The sequence below is a fragment of the Carcharhinus amblyrhynchos genome, chromosome X (genome assembly GCF_965287045.1).
Source record: "Carcharhinus amblyrhynchos chromosome X, sCarAmb.v2.hapA, whole genome shotgun sequence".
NCBI classification, from domain to species: Eukaryota; Metazoa; Chordata; class Chondrichthyes; order Carcharhiniformes; family Carcharhinidae; genus Carcharhinus; species Carcharhinus amblyrhynchos.
In genome coordinates, this window is record NC_137359.1 from 6,037,712 (window position 1) to 6,055,058 (window position 17,347).

General features: G+C 49.3%; 1 protein-coding gene across 3 annotated transcripts in view; it reads right to left on the reverse strand.

Annotated features, from left to right (window-relative positions):
- Positions 1 to 17,347, reverse strand: part of LOC145361848 (beta-1,4 N-acetylgalactosaminyltransferase 1-like) — a 112,132-nt gene that overhangs the window by 1,520 nt on the left and 93,265 nt on the right. For 2 of the 3 annotated variants that reach the window (XM_080217820.1, XM_080217819.1), the window contains one exon: positions 12,674 to 13,457. The exons of the other annotated variant lie outside the window; for it this stretch is intronic. In XM_080217820.1, coding sequence (XP_080073946.1) covers positions 13,240 to 13,457 — 218 coding nt within the window. In that variant the 3' untranslated portion in view covers positions 12,674 to 13,239. Of the gene's footprint in view, positions 1 to 12,673; positions 13,458 to 17,347 lie in introns of those variants that run through there. 3 annotated transcript variants of the gene reach the window in all.

Consider the following 17,347-nt stretch of genomic DNA (forward strand, 5'->3'; position numbering starts at 1 on the left):
CCATTGAAGTGGTGGAGGCTGCCTCGCTGAATATATTTAAGTCACGGGTAGATAGGTTTCTGATAGACAGGGGAATTAAGGGGAGAAAGCGGGAAAGTGGAACTGATCCACTTCAGATCAGCCATGATCTTATTGAATGGCGGGGCAGGCTCGAAGGGCTAGATGGCCCACTCCTGCTCCTATTTCTTATGTTCTTATGATAACTGCGGATTCACCCACCTACACTACTCAGGCCCAAGGACACAGAAGTGTCTATCAGAAGAATCACCTTTGCCAGGTTAAGACAGAAAGCTCTGGACTGATAGCCAAGTTCCGCACACATGAGGACGGTCTCAACAGGGATCTTGGGTTCATGTCGCACTATCTGTAACCCCTGTGACTTGCCTGGGTTTGCAAAACCTCACTTACTGTACTGTCTGGAGACAATACACACCTCTGTAACCTGTGATCAGTGCTCCTTCCACTCACATTGTCAGCCACTTCAGGTCTTGAACAGCAGGTTAGGTGTAAGGATTCGCATTCTAATCAGTAATCTCTAAACTGTCTGTGCTTTATATGCTCTGTCTGAGGCCAGAACTCTCCATTCACCTGACGAAGGGGCTAACCCTGAAAGCTTGCGAGTATATTATCAAATAAATAGGTTGGACTAAAACCTGGTGTTGTCAGACTTTTTACAGCAAATACCAGTCACAGGGACAGCTGTGGGGGTGCGGAGGGAGCACAGGAGCATTAAAATAAAATTGGAAGTTTTAAACAGTTCCCGAGTCTCTCATTTTCATTTATTCTTTGATGTGACGTTGGCATCGCTGGCAAGGCCAGCATTAATTGCCCATCCCTAAATACCATTCGGAAGCTGCCATCTGGGTCCGCTGCAGTCTGTGTGGTGTAGGTACACCCACAGTGCTGTTAGGGAGGGAGTTCCAGGATTGTTATTGGACATCAGTCAGTCCCTGTGGTGTAGGTACACCCACAGTGCTGTTAGGGAGGGAGTTCCAGGATTGTTATTGGACATCAGTCAGTCCATGTGGTGTAGGTACACCCACAGTGCTGTTAGGGAGGGAGTTCCAGGATTGTTATTGGACATCAGTCAGTCCGTGTGGTGTAGGTACACCCACAGTGCTGTTAGGGAGGGAGTTCCAGGATTGTTATTGGACATCAGTCAGTCCGTGTGGTGTAGGTACACCCACAGTGCTGTTAGGGAGGGAGTTCCAGGATTGTTATTGAACATCAGTCAGTCCCTGTGGTGTAGGTACACCCACAGTGCTGTTAGGGAGGGAGTCCCAGGATTGTTATTGGACATCAGTCAGTCCGTGTGGTGTAGGTACACCCACAGTGCTGTTAGGGAGGGAGTTCCAGGATTGTTATTGGACATCAGTCAGTCCCTGTGGTGTAGGTACACCCACAGTGCTGTTAGGGAGGGAGTTCCAGGATTGTTATTGGACATCAGTCAGTCCATGTGGTGTAGGTACACCCACAGTGCTGTTAGGGAGGGAGTTCCAGGATTGTTATTGGACATCAGTCAGTCCGTGTGGTGTAGGTACACCCACAGTGCTGTTAGGGAGGGAGTTCAAGGATTGTTATTGGACATCAGTCAGTCCCTGTGGTGTAGGTACACCCACAGTGCTGTTAGGGAGGGAGTTCCAGGATTGTTATTGGACATCAGTCAGTCCATGTGGTGTAGGTACACCCACAGTGCTGTTAGGGAGGGATTTTGACCCAGTGACAGTGAAGGAACGGCGATATATTTCCAAGACAGGATGGTGAGTGACTTGGAGGAGAATCTCCAGGTGGGGGGTGTTCCCAGGTATCTGCTGCCCTTGTCCTTCTAGATGGTAGAGGTTGTGGGTTTGGATGTTTGTACAAAATGCAGACGGGAGCCCAGGTTAAAATGAATCATTTATTCTTCAATACAAATGGAATTTTTATTTTATCGACACTACCAAAGTTTGAAGAGCACAGAAAGCAGTGTAGAAATGAGCTGAAAGAGATGATATGGTGTGACGTGACTTTTAGAAGCCCCGGTTTGTATATTCCGCTTAAGCTTCGAACGCAGTGTTCCACACCAGTGAGAGGTCGCTGCAGTTCGCTTTCATATCGCTTGGTGTTTTGTCCAAGGGACGTGCTGGTTTGGGCGCATTGGCTAAATTCTCCCTCAGTGTACCCGAGTGTGATGACTCGGGGATTTTCACAGTAACTTCATTGCAGTGTTAATGTAAGCCTTAATAGACATGGAGACGCGGCTGAATGAGCCCTCAAAGGGATATTATTTAGCTAACATCGATGACTGAGCAAGAATAAGGTACAGCACAGGAACAGGCCCTTCGGCCCTCCAAGCCGGTCACATTGTCCTATCTAGACCAACCGTATATGTCCAACAATATCCCTCCTGTTCAGGTCTCTATCCAGATAAGTCTTAAATGTGACTCACATAACTGCCTCAACCACTTGGCAGTGGCCCCCACCACCCTTGGTGCAACTGTGCTGTCTCTTTTAAGGATCCCTGGACCTGTACTCCCAGATCCCCTGTGTGTCTGAGTCCAGTTGAACTTGAAGCATCAACTGGGCCACGTATGCAGGCAGGGTTGCCAAACCTCCAGGATTGCTCTGGAGTCTCCGGGAATTAAAAACGAATCTCCGGGACACAGTTGGGAGTGACTCCGGGAGAAAGGTCACTGGGGCTGTTGTAACAGAATTATTTCATGTGAATAGGTGTTTAGCTCTTGGAGAGAGGAGATAACAGGGTGAAAGCTCCTGCAGTACACGCAGCTAGAGTTGGCAACCTCAACTTATCATAGAATCCCTACAGTGCAGAAGGAGGCCATTCGGTCCATCAAGTCTGTACCGACTCACCATCCCACCCAGGCTCTCTTCCCATAACCCCATGCATTTATCCTGCCAGCCCCATAACACTAAGGTACAATTTAGCATGGCCAATCCACCTAACCTACACATCTTTGGACACTAAGGGACAATTTAGCATGGCCAATCCACCCTAACCAACACATCTTTGGACACTAAGGGACAATTTAGCATGGCCAATCCACCTGACCTACACATCTTTGGACACTAAGGGACAATTTAGCATGGCCAATCCAGCTAACCTACACATCTTTGGATACTAAGGGACAATTTAGCATGGCCAATCCACCTAACCTACACATCTTTGGACACTAAGGGACAATTTAGCATGGCCAATCCACCTAACCTACACATCTTTGGACACTAAGGGGCAATTTAGCATGGCCAATCCACCTAACCTACACATCTTTGGACACTAAGGGACAATTTAGCATGGCCAATCCACCCTAACCTACACATCTTTGGACACTAAGGGGCAATTTAGCATGGCCAATCCACCCTAACCTACACATCTTTGGACACTAAGGGGCAATTTAGCATGGCCAATCCACCCTAACCTACACATCTTTGGACAGTTAGGGGTAATTTAGCATGGCCAATCCACCCTAACCTACACATCTTTGGACAGTTAGGGGTAATTTAGCATGGCCAATCCACCCTAACCTACACATCTTTGGACACTAAGGGACAATTTAGCATGGCCAATCCACCCTAACCGACACATCTTTGGACACTAAGGGACAATTTAGCATGGCCAATCCACCTAACCTACACATCTTTGGACACTAAGGGACAATTTAGCATGGCCAATCCACCTAACCCACACATCTTTGGACAGTTAGGGGTAATTTAGCATGGCCAATCCACCTAACCTACACATCTTTGGACACTAAGGGACAATTTAGCATGGCCAATCCACCTAACCCACACATCTTTGGACAGTTAGGGGTAATTTAGCATGGCCAATCCACCCTAACCCACACATCTTTGGACAGTTAGGGGTAATTTAGCATTGCCGATCCACCTAACCTGCGTAACATTGGAGTGTGAGAGGAAACCGGAGCACCTGGAGGAAACCTACACAGACACGGTGAAACATGCAGAGTCCTCACACACAGTGACCCGAGGCTGGAATCGAACCCGGGTCCCTGGAGCTGTGAGGCAGCAGTGTGCCACTGTGGAAATTTGACCGCTCTGCTCAAATTGCATACTCACCACCTCTGTCTACCTGAAACCTTAATGCTGCTTTCTTCTCCCTCCACTGATACTGGCTGGTTGTTGAGGCTGGAAGCCATCAGGTTAACAAGGAGTTAAATTCCTGAGGGAGGTGAGAGGGAGGGAGAGACTGACAGGAGACTGGTATTGATTCAGCAGAGATTAGGAGAGACATTATCTTTGTTGCACATACTTTAACCACCCCGGAGGTGACTGGAGTTCATCGCCAATATTTGAATAAGCTGAGTGAGGTACCGTAGAGTCAAAACATCAAAAAGGGAGAGTGCTAAAGTCCTGAGGCGTGGAGCACAGTCAGATGTGGAGTCAAACCAGCGTGGTGAATAGCATTCCATCTCAGAGTGTGAAAACCCCAGCGTTAACCCTTTCGAGTGTCATCTCCGGTTACATCGAGCTCTTGGCTGAGAAGTTAAAGCGTAGGCCCCACATTCCTCTTGGCCTTCGAATGCTCAAAGTTCCCCACCTCGGTCTTGCAAGGCGGAGGCTGAGGGGGAGACCTGGTCTACAAAACGATGAGAGGCAGGGGTGGATAGTCAGAGGGTTTTTCCTCCCCGGAGTGGAAGTGTCAATTACGCGGGGGGGCACAGGTTCGAGGTGAGAGGGGGACGGTTTAAGGGTTTTTCACGCAGAGAGGGGTGGGTGTCTGGAAGGCGCTGCCAGAGGAGGGGGTGGGAGTAGGCACATTAGCAACATTTAAGAGGCATCTGGACGGGTACATGAATAGGGAGGGAATAGAGGGATACAGACCGAGTGAGGGCAGAAGGGTGTAGTCTAGTTTGGGTATCATGATCGGCACAGGCTTGGAGGGCCGATCATGTTTTTGTTCTTTGTTCGCTCGTCCCCGTCTCTGACTTGCTTTATCATCCACTTCTCTGCTTCCCCCCAATTGGGGTCGCTTGCCCGCTACCCCTCCCCCAACCCCCTTCCTTGGCCGTCAGCCCTTCCAGCTACAAACTCTGCCACCCTCTCCCCAAACCTCTCCGCCAAAGCGCTCCTTTTTTATTATCCGTTTTGACGGGATGTGGGCATCGCTGACTGGGCCAGCCTTTATTGCCCTTGGAGGGCAGTTGAGAGTCAGCCACATTGCTGAGGCTCTGGAGTCACATGTAGGCCAGACCGGGGTAAGGACGGGCAGACTTCCTTCCCTAAAGGGGGCATTACTGAACCAGATGGAGTTTTTCCGACAATGGTTTCATGGTCATCCGTCTACTTGGTGCCACGGTGACATAGTAGTTAGCACTGCTGCCTCACAGTGCCAGAGGCCTGGATTCAATTCCAACTTCGGGTCACTGTGTGTGTGTGTGTGTGTGTGTGTGTGTGGAGTTTGTACGTTCTCCCCATGTCTGCGTGGGTTTCCTCTCGGTGCTCCGGTTTCCTCCCACATTCCAAAGATGTGTAGGTTAGGGTGGATTGGCCATGCTAAATTGCCCCTTAGTGTCCAAAGATGTGTAGGTTAGGGTGGATTGGCCATGCTAAATTGCCCCTTAGTGTCCAAAGATGTGTAGGTTAGGGGGATTGGCCATGCTAAATTGCCCCTTAGTGTCCAAAGATGTGTAGGTTAGGGTGGATTGGCCATGCTAAATTGCCCCTTAGTGTCCAAAGATGTGTAGGTTAGGGTGGATTGGCCATGCTAAATTGCCCCTTAGTGTCCAAAGATGTGTAGGTTAGGGTGGATTGGCCATGCTAAATTGCCCCTTAGTGTCCAAAGATGTGTAGGTTAGGGGGATTGGCCATGCTAAATTGCCCCTTAGTGTCCAAAGATGTGTAGGTTAGGGTGGATTGGCCATGCTAAATTGCCCCTTAGTGTCCAAAGATGTGTAGGTTAGGTGGATTGGCCATGCTAAATTGCCCCTTAGTGTCCAAAGATGTGTAGGTTAGGTGGATTGGCCATGCTAAATTGCCCCTTAGTGTCCAAAGATGTGTAGGTTAGGGTGGATTGGCCATGCTAAATTGCCCCTTAGTGTCCAAAGATGTGTAGGTTAGGTGGATTGGCCATGCTAAATTGTCCCTTAGTGTCCAAAGATGTGTAGGTTAGGGGGATTGGCCATGCTAAATTGTCCCTTAGTGTCCAAATATGTGTAGGTTAGGTGGATTGGCCATGCTAAATTGTCCCTTAGTGTCCAAAGATGTGTAGGTTAGGGTGGATTGGCCATTGTAAATTCTCCCTCAGTGTACCCGAACATGACTCGGGGATTTTCACAGTAACTTCATTGCAGTGTTAATGTTAGCTAACTTGTGACAGTAGTAAATAGTAAATAATTACATTTGGAAAGGAAATTGGATAGGTATTCGAGGGAAATAAGCTTCAAGGGATGGAAGCGGGGAATTGGATTAGTCTCTGGAGATGGGCTCAATGTTCTACGCTTCAATGACAACAATCAGCGAATCTGTTTTTCGTGTCCAACCCAAATAAATATTGACAAAAATTCTCCTGCCTTCTTCAAAATAGTACCTTAGTGGCTGATGGGATAGAGAAGGACTCAGTTTAATATATTGTCTGAAAGACAGCACTCCCTCAGTACTGCACTGGAGTTGGCAGCCTGGACTCTCCGCCCAACTCTCTGAAGTGGGACTCAAACTCAATCTGGTGTCATCAGAGCTAACACCGGGGGAACGTTTAACCCCGTAACACAGCCGCTCCGCACCTCAAGCTCATTTATCTGGCCAATACCCCTCGCGGTGCCACAAGGGGCTGGATGCTGGACAGGGTGAAACGTCCGAGGCCCGTTCCTCCATTTTCTAAATTGTGCGTTCAACATGGCCGCCGCGTCCAAGCAGGCCTCGCACAAGATGGCTGCCGGCAATCCCTGACGGAACCCGGAAGCACTTCCAAGTCAATCTTGGAGACGAGGTCCAGCTGGAAACTCTCCGGTAGACTGTATATGTGGGTCACGAGCGATAGCAAAGTGTGGGAATCTTGGGGCAAGAGCGAGGGGTGGTCCGGGTCACTTGCCATGTACAACGTGAGGAGGGTGAGGGATTACTTCCGGTGTGCTTTGTGTACTATGACCAGGATCAGGCATCGGTGCATTGTATGAGAACCTGCCTGGGTAACTTGGCCCGTTTTTTCTATTGATGTGGCCACGTACTCACCTCCCCCTCATTGAAGGACCACAGGCGAGGTATTCTGGCCTACGGGCGGGATTCTCTTGTCCCTGCCGCTGTCACCTCAGGCTGGCGGGAAACCCCGTGTGCTGCCGGCGGGACTGGAGAACCCCGCCCGTATGAACGGCCGCAGAATTCCGGCCGATGTCTTGCTGTTATCTGGATCAGGCTGGTTCTTTTCCTGGGAAAAGTACTAACTGCCCCGATATAATGAAGGAGCCTTTGTCGAGTGAGGGAGGCATATTACTGAGCTGGTGACTATTTTCTCATCTTCTGGCTATGGGTCTGTGTTAATCAAGAATTGGTTTACGGTGCTCTTTCCATTGCCTGCTCTGTGTCTCTAAACCCTATATCGTCACTCGACCCTCTTGCAATATCAAACCCTCGCCTACTAAAAATATCTGGAACTAAGGATGCAATGATGACCATAATCGGAAAAACCCATCTGGTTCCCCTTCAGGGAAGGAAATCTGCCGTCCTTACCCCGGTCTGGCCTACATGTGACTCCAGAGTCACAGCAATATGGTTGACTCTCAACTGCCCTCCAAGGGCAACTAGGGATGGGCAATAAATGCTGGACCCATCCAGCGATGCCCGTGTCCCACAAATGAATAAACCACCCCCCCCCGCAAGAAGTCTATCACTTGATAGCTTCAATTGCTCAGGGTCCAAAGGCTTTTGTAGAATAAAGATCCAGATTCCCTCTACATTTTGTGTGAAGTGCTTCACTTCTCAATGGTCTAGTTGGGGTTTCGAGGTAAACCCTCTGTGTTCTGGACTCCCCTCGCTGGAGGGAACATTTTCTATCTCCCCCACTGGGAGCCCATCTCATATTAAACACCTTCATCGGATTGTCACACTTTGCGACTCTAATCTCAGTGAAACAGAGCCCGTGCGACTGGTTCCCTTTCAACCCTGGCATCACGTTGGCCATGCCACCCTTGGGGCAGCAAGATGGCACAGTGGGTTGGCACTGCTGCTTCACAGCGCCAGGGACCCGGGTTCGATTCCCGGCTTGGGTCACTGGCTGCGCGGAGTCTGCACGTTCCCCCCGTGTCTGCGTGGGTTTCCTCCAAAAGACGTGCAGGCGAGGTGCATTGGCTGCACTAAATTCCCCGAACAGGAGTGGCGAGTCGGGGGTTTTCACAGGAACTTCATTGCAGTGTTAATGTCAGCCTATTTGTGACACGTTTGCCAAGGTCGCTACGTCATTGCTGAGGTGTGGGGCCCAGGACAGAGTGAAGAACTCCAGGTGGGGGTCAGGGCAAGGCTCTGTCAAACCAAACCTGCCCCCCCCTCACCTCCTGTGATAAAGGCCAATATTCTGTTCACTTGTTACATTGCTTTTTGTACCTATCCACTAACTCATGGACACCCAGATCTTTTTGCCACCTCCACCGCTTCCAGTTACGCACCAGTTGGATTCAACATACTTGTATCCGAAGGGGATGATGTCAAACTTGTGCTAAATGTCACGGTTTTGCCGTCTCACTTCATAGAGTCATAGAATCCCTACAGTGCAGGAGGCCATTCAGCCCACTGAGTCTGTAGCAGCAACAATCCCACCCAGGCCCTATCACCGGAACCCCATGTATTTACCCTGCTAATCTCCCTGACACTAAGGGGCAATTTAGCATGGCCAATCCACCCTAACCTACACATCTTTGGACACAAAGGGGCAATTTAGCATGGCCAATCCACCCTAACCTACACATCTTTGGACACAAAGGGGCAATTTAGCATGGCCAATCCACCCTAACCTGCACATCTTTGGACACTAAGGGACAATTTAGCATGGCCAATCCACCCTAACCTACACATCTTTGGACACTAAGGGACAATTTAGCATGGCCAATCCACCCTAACCTACACATCTTTGGACACTAAGGGGCAATTTAGCATGGCCAATCCACCTAACCTACACATCTTTGGACACTAAGGGACAATTTAGCATGGCCAATCCACCTAACCTACTCATCTTTGGACACTCAGGGGCAATTTAGCATGGCCAATCCACCTAACCTGCACATCTTTGGACACTAAGGGACAATTTAGCATGGCCAATCCACCCTAACCTACACATCTTTGGACACTAAGGGGCAATTTAGCATGGCCAATCCACCTAACCTACACATCTTTGGACACTAAGGGGCAATTTAGCATGGCCAATCCACCCTAACCTACACATCTTTGGACACTAAGGGACAATTTAGCATGGCCAATCCACCCTAACCTACACATCTTTGGACACTAAGGGACAATTTAGCATGGCCAATCCACCCTAACCTACACATCTTTGGACACTAAGGGACAATTTAGCATGGCCAATCCACCTAACCTGCTTTGGACACTAAGGGGCAATTTAACAGAGTCAACTCATGCTGCTTCACAGCGCCAGGGACCCTGGTTCAATGCCCAGCTTGGGTCACTGTCTGTGCAGAGTTTGCGCATTCTCCTTGTGTCTGCGCGGGTTTCCCCTGGGGGGCTCTCGGTTTCTTTCCACAGTCCGAAAGATGCGTGAATTAGGTGGATTGGCTGTGCGAAATTTTCCTTCAGTGTATCTGAACAGGTGCCGGAGTGTGGGGACTGCGGGATTTTCACAGTAACTTCATTGCAATGTCAATGTGAGCCATAAATAAACTCAACTTAAAAAATCTAACCTACACATCTTTGGACACTAAGGGACAATTTAGCATGGCCAATCCACCCTAACCTACACATCTTTGGACACTAAGGGACAATTTAGCATGGCCAATCCACCCTAACCTACACATCTTTGGACACTAAGGGACAATTTAGCATGGCCAATCCACCCTAACCTACACATCTTTGGACACTAAGGGACAATTTAGCATGGCCAATCCACCCTAACCTACACATCTTTGGACACTAAGGGGCAATTTAGCATGGCCAATCCACCCTAACCTACACATCTTTGGACACTAAGGGGCAATTTAGCATGGCCAATCCACCCTAACCGACACATCTTTGGAGACTAAGGGACAATTTAGCATGGCCAATCCACCCTAACCTACACATCTTTGGACACTAAGGGGCCATGCTAAATTGCCCCTTAGTGTCCAAAGATGTGTAGGTTAGGTGGATTAGCCGTGCTAAATTGCCCCTTAGTGTCAGGGGGTAAATATGTGGGGTTACGGGGATAGGGTGGGATTGTTGTTGGTGCAGGTTCAATGGGCCAAATGGCCTAATTTTGCATTGTAGGGATTCTGTAAGTCCAAGAAGACAATGGCAAATGCACAGCGCTCTCGTGAAGTGCCCTAAAAGGTTTTAGATAAATACAATTTATCATTGTTTAATGGTCCCAACCAGAGTCTGCAACCATCTCCCTCCCCCAGCCTGCTCCCAGTACATTTAAGATATGATGCATTCCTACTCTAACTCTGGCTGCAGAAATAGTGTTTCCAGCTACATTTTTTTTAAAAAGCCCCAAGGTGAGGGAGGGCCTTAGTAGCTGAGGATAAATAAGAAACAAACTTGATATAAACTGGTCCAAGTCATAGTTATTGGTAAACTGAATATGAAGAGTGAAAGGTGGGTACACTGGGTCCCTTGTGTGCCCACTGAGGTGAATTGGGGTAAAGGCAGATCACTGCGGATGCTGGAATCTGAAACAGAAAATGCTGGAAAATCTCAGCGGGTCTGACAGCGTCTGTGGACAGAGAATCGAGCCAATGTTTGGAGTCTGGATGATCCTTTGTCAGGATGTCTGGAAGCAAATTGGAGAGGTGCCTCTGGAGAAGGTGACAGACAAGGTCAGTAAGTGCTCGCTCCGCTGCACACCCTGTTGTCCCAGTTTTGGGTCTCAGCTTTGAAGAACTGAAAGGCTTTCCAGACTTTCTATTCCAGCACCTTTCTGGTCCATATCCGTCGCAGACACCTTCCAAAGCAAGGCAGACAATGTGTTTCGCAAATACACCCCTGCTGAGTCATGCAATATTTCTCGCTCTCCCTGTGTCCGTGTGGATTCCCTCCGGGTGCTCCGGTTTCCTCCTGCACTCCAAAGGTGTGTAGGTTAGGTAGACTGGCCACGCTAAATTGCCCCCAAGTGTCAGGGAGATTAGCAATGGTAAATACGTAGGGTTACCGGGATAAGGCCGGGGTGGGATTGTTGTTGGTGCAGGCTCGATGGGCCGAATGGCCTCCTTTTAAGAGGGTGGCACAGTGATTCGCACTGCTGCCTCACAGTGCCAGGGACCCGGGTTCGCTTCTGGCTTTGGTTTACTGTCTGTGTGGAATTTGCATGTTCTCTCTGTGTCTGCGTGGGTTTCCTCTGGGTGCTCCAGTTTCCTCCCAAAGTCCAAAGATGTGTAGGTTAGGGTGGATTGGCCATGCTAAATTGCCCCTTAGCGTCCAAAGATGTGTAGGTTAGGGTGGATTGGCCATGCTAAATTGCCCCTTAGTGTCCAAAGATGTGTAGGTTAGGGTGGATTGGCCATGCTAAATTGCCCCTTAGTGTTCAAAGATGTGTAGGTTAGGGTGGATTGGCCATGCTAAATTGCCCCTTAGCGTCCAAAGATGTGTAGGTTAGGGTGGATTGGCCATGCTAAATTGCCCCTTAGTGTTCAAAGATGTGTAGGTTAGGTGGATTGGCCATGCTAAATTGTCCCTTAGTGTCCAAAGATGTGTAGGTTTGGGGGATTGGCCATGCTAAATTGTCCCTTAGTGTCCAAAGATGTATAGGTTAGGGTGGATTGGCCATGCTAAATTGTCCCTTAGTGTCCAAAGATGTATAGGTTAGGGTGGATTGGCCATGCTAAATTGTCCCTTAGTGTCCAAAGATGTATAGGTTAGGTGGATTGGCCATGCTAAATTGTCCCTTAGTGTCCAAAGATGTATAGGTTAGGTGGATTAGCCATGCTAAATTGCCCCTTAGTGTCCAAAGATGTGTAGGTTAGGGGGATTGGCCATGCTAAATTGTCCCTTAGTGTCCAAAGATGTGTAGGTTAGGGGGATTGGCCATGCTAAATTGTCCCTTAGTGTCCAAAGATGTATAGGTTAGGGTGGATTGGCCATGCTAAATTGTCCCTTAGTGTCCAAAGATGTGTAGGTTAGGGGGATTGGCCATGCTAAATTGTCCCTTAGTGTCCAAAGATGTGCAGGTTAGGGGGATTAGCCATGCTAAATTGTCCCTTAGTGTCCAAAGATGTGTAGGTTAGGGTGGATTGGCCATGCTAAATTGTCCCTTAGTGTCCAAAGATGTATAGGTTAGGTGGATTGGCCATGCTAAATTGTCCCTTAGTGTCAGGGGGGCTATAAAAATGTGGGGTTACAGGGATAGGGCTGAGGCGGGATTGTTACCAGTCCAGACTCGATGGGCCGAATGGCCCCTCCTGCACTGTAGGGATTCTATGATTCTAAATCCACCCCTGTTGAGTCACGCAAATGTTTCACATCCAGCACATTCTGCCTCGAGAGGTTTAACCTTGGGTTGGGGAGCCTTAGGGCCGGATTATTCTCAAGGAGGCAATGAGTTGATGACTCAGTGTGTGAGTCACTTAATACGGGGATGTCGAACCCTTGGTTCCAGTCGCAACTGCCCTCGATCGTCACAGTGTGAAAAGGCAGCCCGATTAGCAATGAACGTCTCATAGGTAGAGTGAGAGTCAACTTTAGCAGGGCCGATTGCGTGGCCTGGTTTGCTTGCTTTTTTTTTTAAAATCGCAGATGAGTCCGGGACACGGAGAATCCGTTTTGAGGTCATGGAAGTGATTCACGTGGCAGAACAGAACTGCTCGCTTGGGGCAGGTTATTCCGATACTCTGAATCCTGAAAGGAACGCAAGTGCTTTTGAAAAACAGAATTCTCAGTTGCCCATCCCTGGATTTTGAGCAACTTTTATGGGTAAAGATTATTTTACACTCAGCGAAATCCCCGTGAGGTGACGGCAGCTCCCACTGTTCGGTAAAATTCAAGTCCTAATCCTACACATTTTTTTTTTGCTTAACGAGTTCAGTTCTCTCGAGCACAGCATCCAATTTGGAGTTTCGTTTCTTTCCCCCGTTGCAGTCCTGTTTTTGGTCCTTAGTCTTTTACCATACACTTGAACCTGTTTTTCAGATAGAACAGGCCATGTTGCAGATGGACGTTTGCCTCCGACGACTTGGGGTAGCGGAATTCCTTGTACGTTTTCTCGTTCTTGTTGACGCTGCTCCAGGGCAGTTTGATTTTGGTGGCGTGGTCCACGCTCACGTCGTCGCAGGACCCAACGTGGAGGATACCCAGTCCGTCGATAAAAAACTCTGCCAAAAGAGAGGGTACAAGATCCAGCTGTCAGCCTGATCCCAGCACCGCAAGGAGGCCATTCAGCCCTCCGAGCCTGCCCCAGCATTTCAAAGGTCACGGCTAGTCTACCTCCCACGAGGCGGGATTTCCTTGTCCTCCGTAATTCCCCAGTTTCATTTTCCAAGAAGCCAATGCATTCTTTTACTTGCCTCTTCCTTTTGATGTACTTTGAATAACTCACCGGGCGGAATCTTACGGGCCCGAGGTTCGTACGATCCCGCCCCGAGGCCAGCGGAGAACGCCGTTCTCCGAGCCTCGCCTGCCCCCGGAATCGGCGTGCCGGTAAAATTCCCGTCATTGGCTATACACGTTCCTCGTTAGCTTCGAGTCAGAGATTTACAGCATGGAAACAGGCCCTTCGGCCCAACTTGTCCATGCCACCCCTTTATTTTAACCCCTAAGCTAGTCCCAATTGCCCGCGTTTGGCCCACATCCCTCTATACCCATCTTACCCATGTAACTGTCTGCACACTGCTTAAAAGATAAAATTGTACCCCCCTCTACCTCTGGCAGCTCGTTCCAGACACTCACCATCCTCTGTGTGAAAAAATTGCTCCTCTGGACACTTTTGTATCTCTCCCCTCTCACCTTAAACCTATGCCCTCTAGTTTTAGACTCCCCTACCTTTGGGGGAAAAGATATTGACTATCTAGCTGATCTGTGCCCCCCTCATTATTTTATAGACCTCTACAAGATCACCTCTCAGCCTCCTACGCTCCAGAGGGAAAAAGTTCCAGTCTATCCAGCCTCTCCTTATAACTCAAGCCATCAAGTCCCAGTAGCATCCTAGTAAATCTTTTCAGCACTCTTTCTAGTTTAATAATATCCTTTTTATAATAAGGTGACCAGAACTGTACACAGTATTCCAAGTGTGGCCTTACCAATGTCTTGTACAACTTCAACAAGACGTCCCAACTCCTGTATTCAATGTTCTGACAGATGAAACCAAGCATGCCGAATGCCTTCTTCACCACTCTGTCACCTGTGACTCCACTTTCAAGGAGCTGTGAACCTGTACCCCTACATTGCCCTCAGTTTTTTTAGTCTATCTTTGCCACATTCTGAATCTATCCCACTCTGATCTGCACTAATTGTTACCAAGTTACATATTTCTGCTTTCAACTTAATCCCCTCCTTAACTTCTGGTTATCCATGCTTGATTCTGCCGTCTCTTGGAGTTTTTCCTTCTCACTGGGATGTAGTTTTGCTCGGAGTCACATATTATCTCTCTAAATGTCTGCGAATGTTCACCTCTCAAACAGTGAAACAAGCCATGTCCAAATGCAGCAAGATCTGGACAATATCCAGGCTTGGGCTGGGATACTGTGTACCATGTACCATATACACACGGCTGCTACTGAGCATCGGTGGTGGAGGGAGTGAATGTTTGTGGATGGGGTGCCAATCAAGTGGGGTTGCTTTGTCTTGGATGGTGACGAGCTTCTTCAGCGTTGCTGGGGGGTGGCACGGTGGTTGGCACTGCTGTCTCACAGCGCCAGGGACCCGGGTTGGATTCCCAGCTTGGGTCATTGTCTGTGTGGAGTTTGCACATTCTCCCCGTGTCTGCGTGGGTTTCCTCCGGGTGCTCCGGTTTCCTCTCACAGTCCAAAGATGTGCAGGTTAGGTGGATTGGCCGTGCTAAATTGCCCCTTAGTGTCCGGAATGGAGGGATTAGCGGGGTAAATGCATGGGGTTGTGGGGATAGGGGCCTGGGGCGGGATTGTTGTTGGTGCAAACTCGATGGGCTGAATGGCCTCCTTTTGCACTGTAGGGATTCTATGGAGCTGCACCCATCCAGGCAAGTGTGGAGTATTCCATCAGACTCCTGACTTGTGCCTTGTAGATGGGGGACAGGCTTTGGGGAGTCAGGAGGTGAGTTCCTTGCTGCAGTATTCCTACTCTCTGACCTGCTCTGGGAGACACTGTGTTTATGTGGTGATTCCAGTTGAGTTTCTGGTCAATGGTAACCCCTGGGACATTGACAGTGGGGGATTCAGTATTTAACACTGATATTTCAGTCCCTTTTCCTTCTCATTCAAGCTGAATATTGCCTATGGGATCCTGAATCTATCATAGATAGAACCCTACAGTGCAGAGAGAGACCCTTCGGCCCATCGAGTCTGCACTGAACACAATCCCACCCAGGCCCTACCCCCATATCCCTACATATTATACCCACTAATCCCTCTAACCTACACATCCCTGGACACTAAGGGGCAATTTCTTAGCACGGCCAATCAACCTAACCCACACGTCTTCTGGACTGTGGGAGGAAACCTGAGGAAACCCACGCAGACACGAGGAGAATGTGCAAACTCCACACAGACAGTGACCCGAGCTGGGAATCGAACCCGGGTCCCTGGAGCTGTGAAGCAGCAGTGCTAACCCACTGTGCTACTGTGCCGCCCTCAACTGGAGACCATTTATTAAACCTACCTCAGTAACTTTCCCAAAACCAAAATGGCCTTATTCCTAATTGGCTCCATCACAACTTTCTCCAAGAAACCATCCCGAATGCTGGATTTCTGATAGAGAGAGCAGCTTAAGTTGGAACATAGGAAAGACCAATGCTGCTGTATTTTGGGGTGGCACAGTGGTTGGCACTGCTGCCTCACTGCGCCAGGGACCTGGGTTCGATTCCTGGCTCGGGTCACTGTCTGTGTGGAGTCTGCACGTTCTCCTCGTGTCTGTGTGGGTTTCCTCCCACAGTCTGAAAGATTGGCCGTGCTAAATTCTCCCTCCGTGTATCTGAACAGGAGTGTGGTGACTCGGTGATTTTCACAGTGACTTCATTGCAGTGTTAATGTAAGCCTACTTGTGACACTGATAAAGTTTAAAAACTTTAAAGTTGTGAACAAGGGTAAGAATTTAAAAATGGAGGCATTGCCAGATTACGAGGGAATGTCAGACAGCAAGGACAGAGGTGAGTGGGTTAGGAATATAGAAGATAAGAGCAGCAGGAGGCACAAGAAGGCTTATATTAACACTGCAATGAAGTTACTATGAAATTCCCCGAGTTACCACACTCCGGTGCATGTGTGAGTCAATACACCTAACCCACACATCTTTGGACTGTGGGAGGCACCCAGAGGAAACCCAAGCAGATACAGGGAGAATGTGCAGACTCCACACAGACAGTGACCCAAAGCAGGGAATCAAAGCCAGGTCCCTGGAGCTGTGAGGCAGCAGTGCTAACCACTGTGCCACTTGAGTCAATTTCTCCTCATACATCAGTCCTGCCATCCCCGGAATCAGCCTGCTAAACCTTCGCTGTGCTCCCTCCAGAACAAGAACATCCTTCCGTAGGAAAAGCAGACCAAAACTGCACACAGTATTGATGAGCGAATGGATTTGGTGAGTGGGTTCGGTGATGGGTGAGTGGGTTCGGTGAGCGGGTTCGGTGATGGGTGAGCGGGATTGGCGATGGGTGAGCGGGTTCGGTAATGGGTGAGTGGGATTGGCGATGGGTGAGCGGGTTCGGTGATGGGCAAATGGATTTGGTGAGCGGGTTCGGTGATGGGTGAGTGGGTTCGGCAAAGGGTGAGTGGGTTCGGTGAGCGGGTTCGGCGAAGGGTGAGCGGGTTCGGTGATGGGCGAATGGATTCGGTGAGCGGGTTCGGTGATGGGTGAATGGATTCGGTGAGCGGGTTCGGTGATGGGTGAGTGGGTTTGGTGAGCGGGTTCGGTGATGAGTGAGCAGGTTCGGTGAGCGGGTTCGGCGATGGGCAAACGGATTTGGTGAGAGGGTTTGGTGATGGGCGAGTGGGTTCGGTGAGCGGGTTCGGTGATGGGCGAATGGATTTGGTGAGCGGGTTCGGTGATGGGCGAATGGATTTGGTGAGCGGGT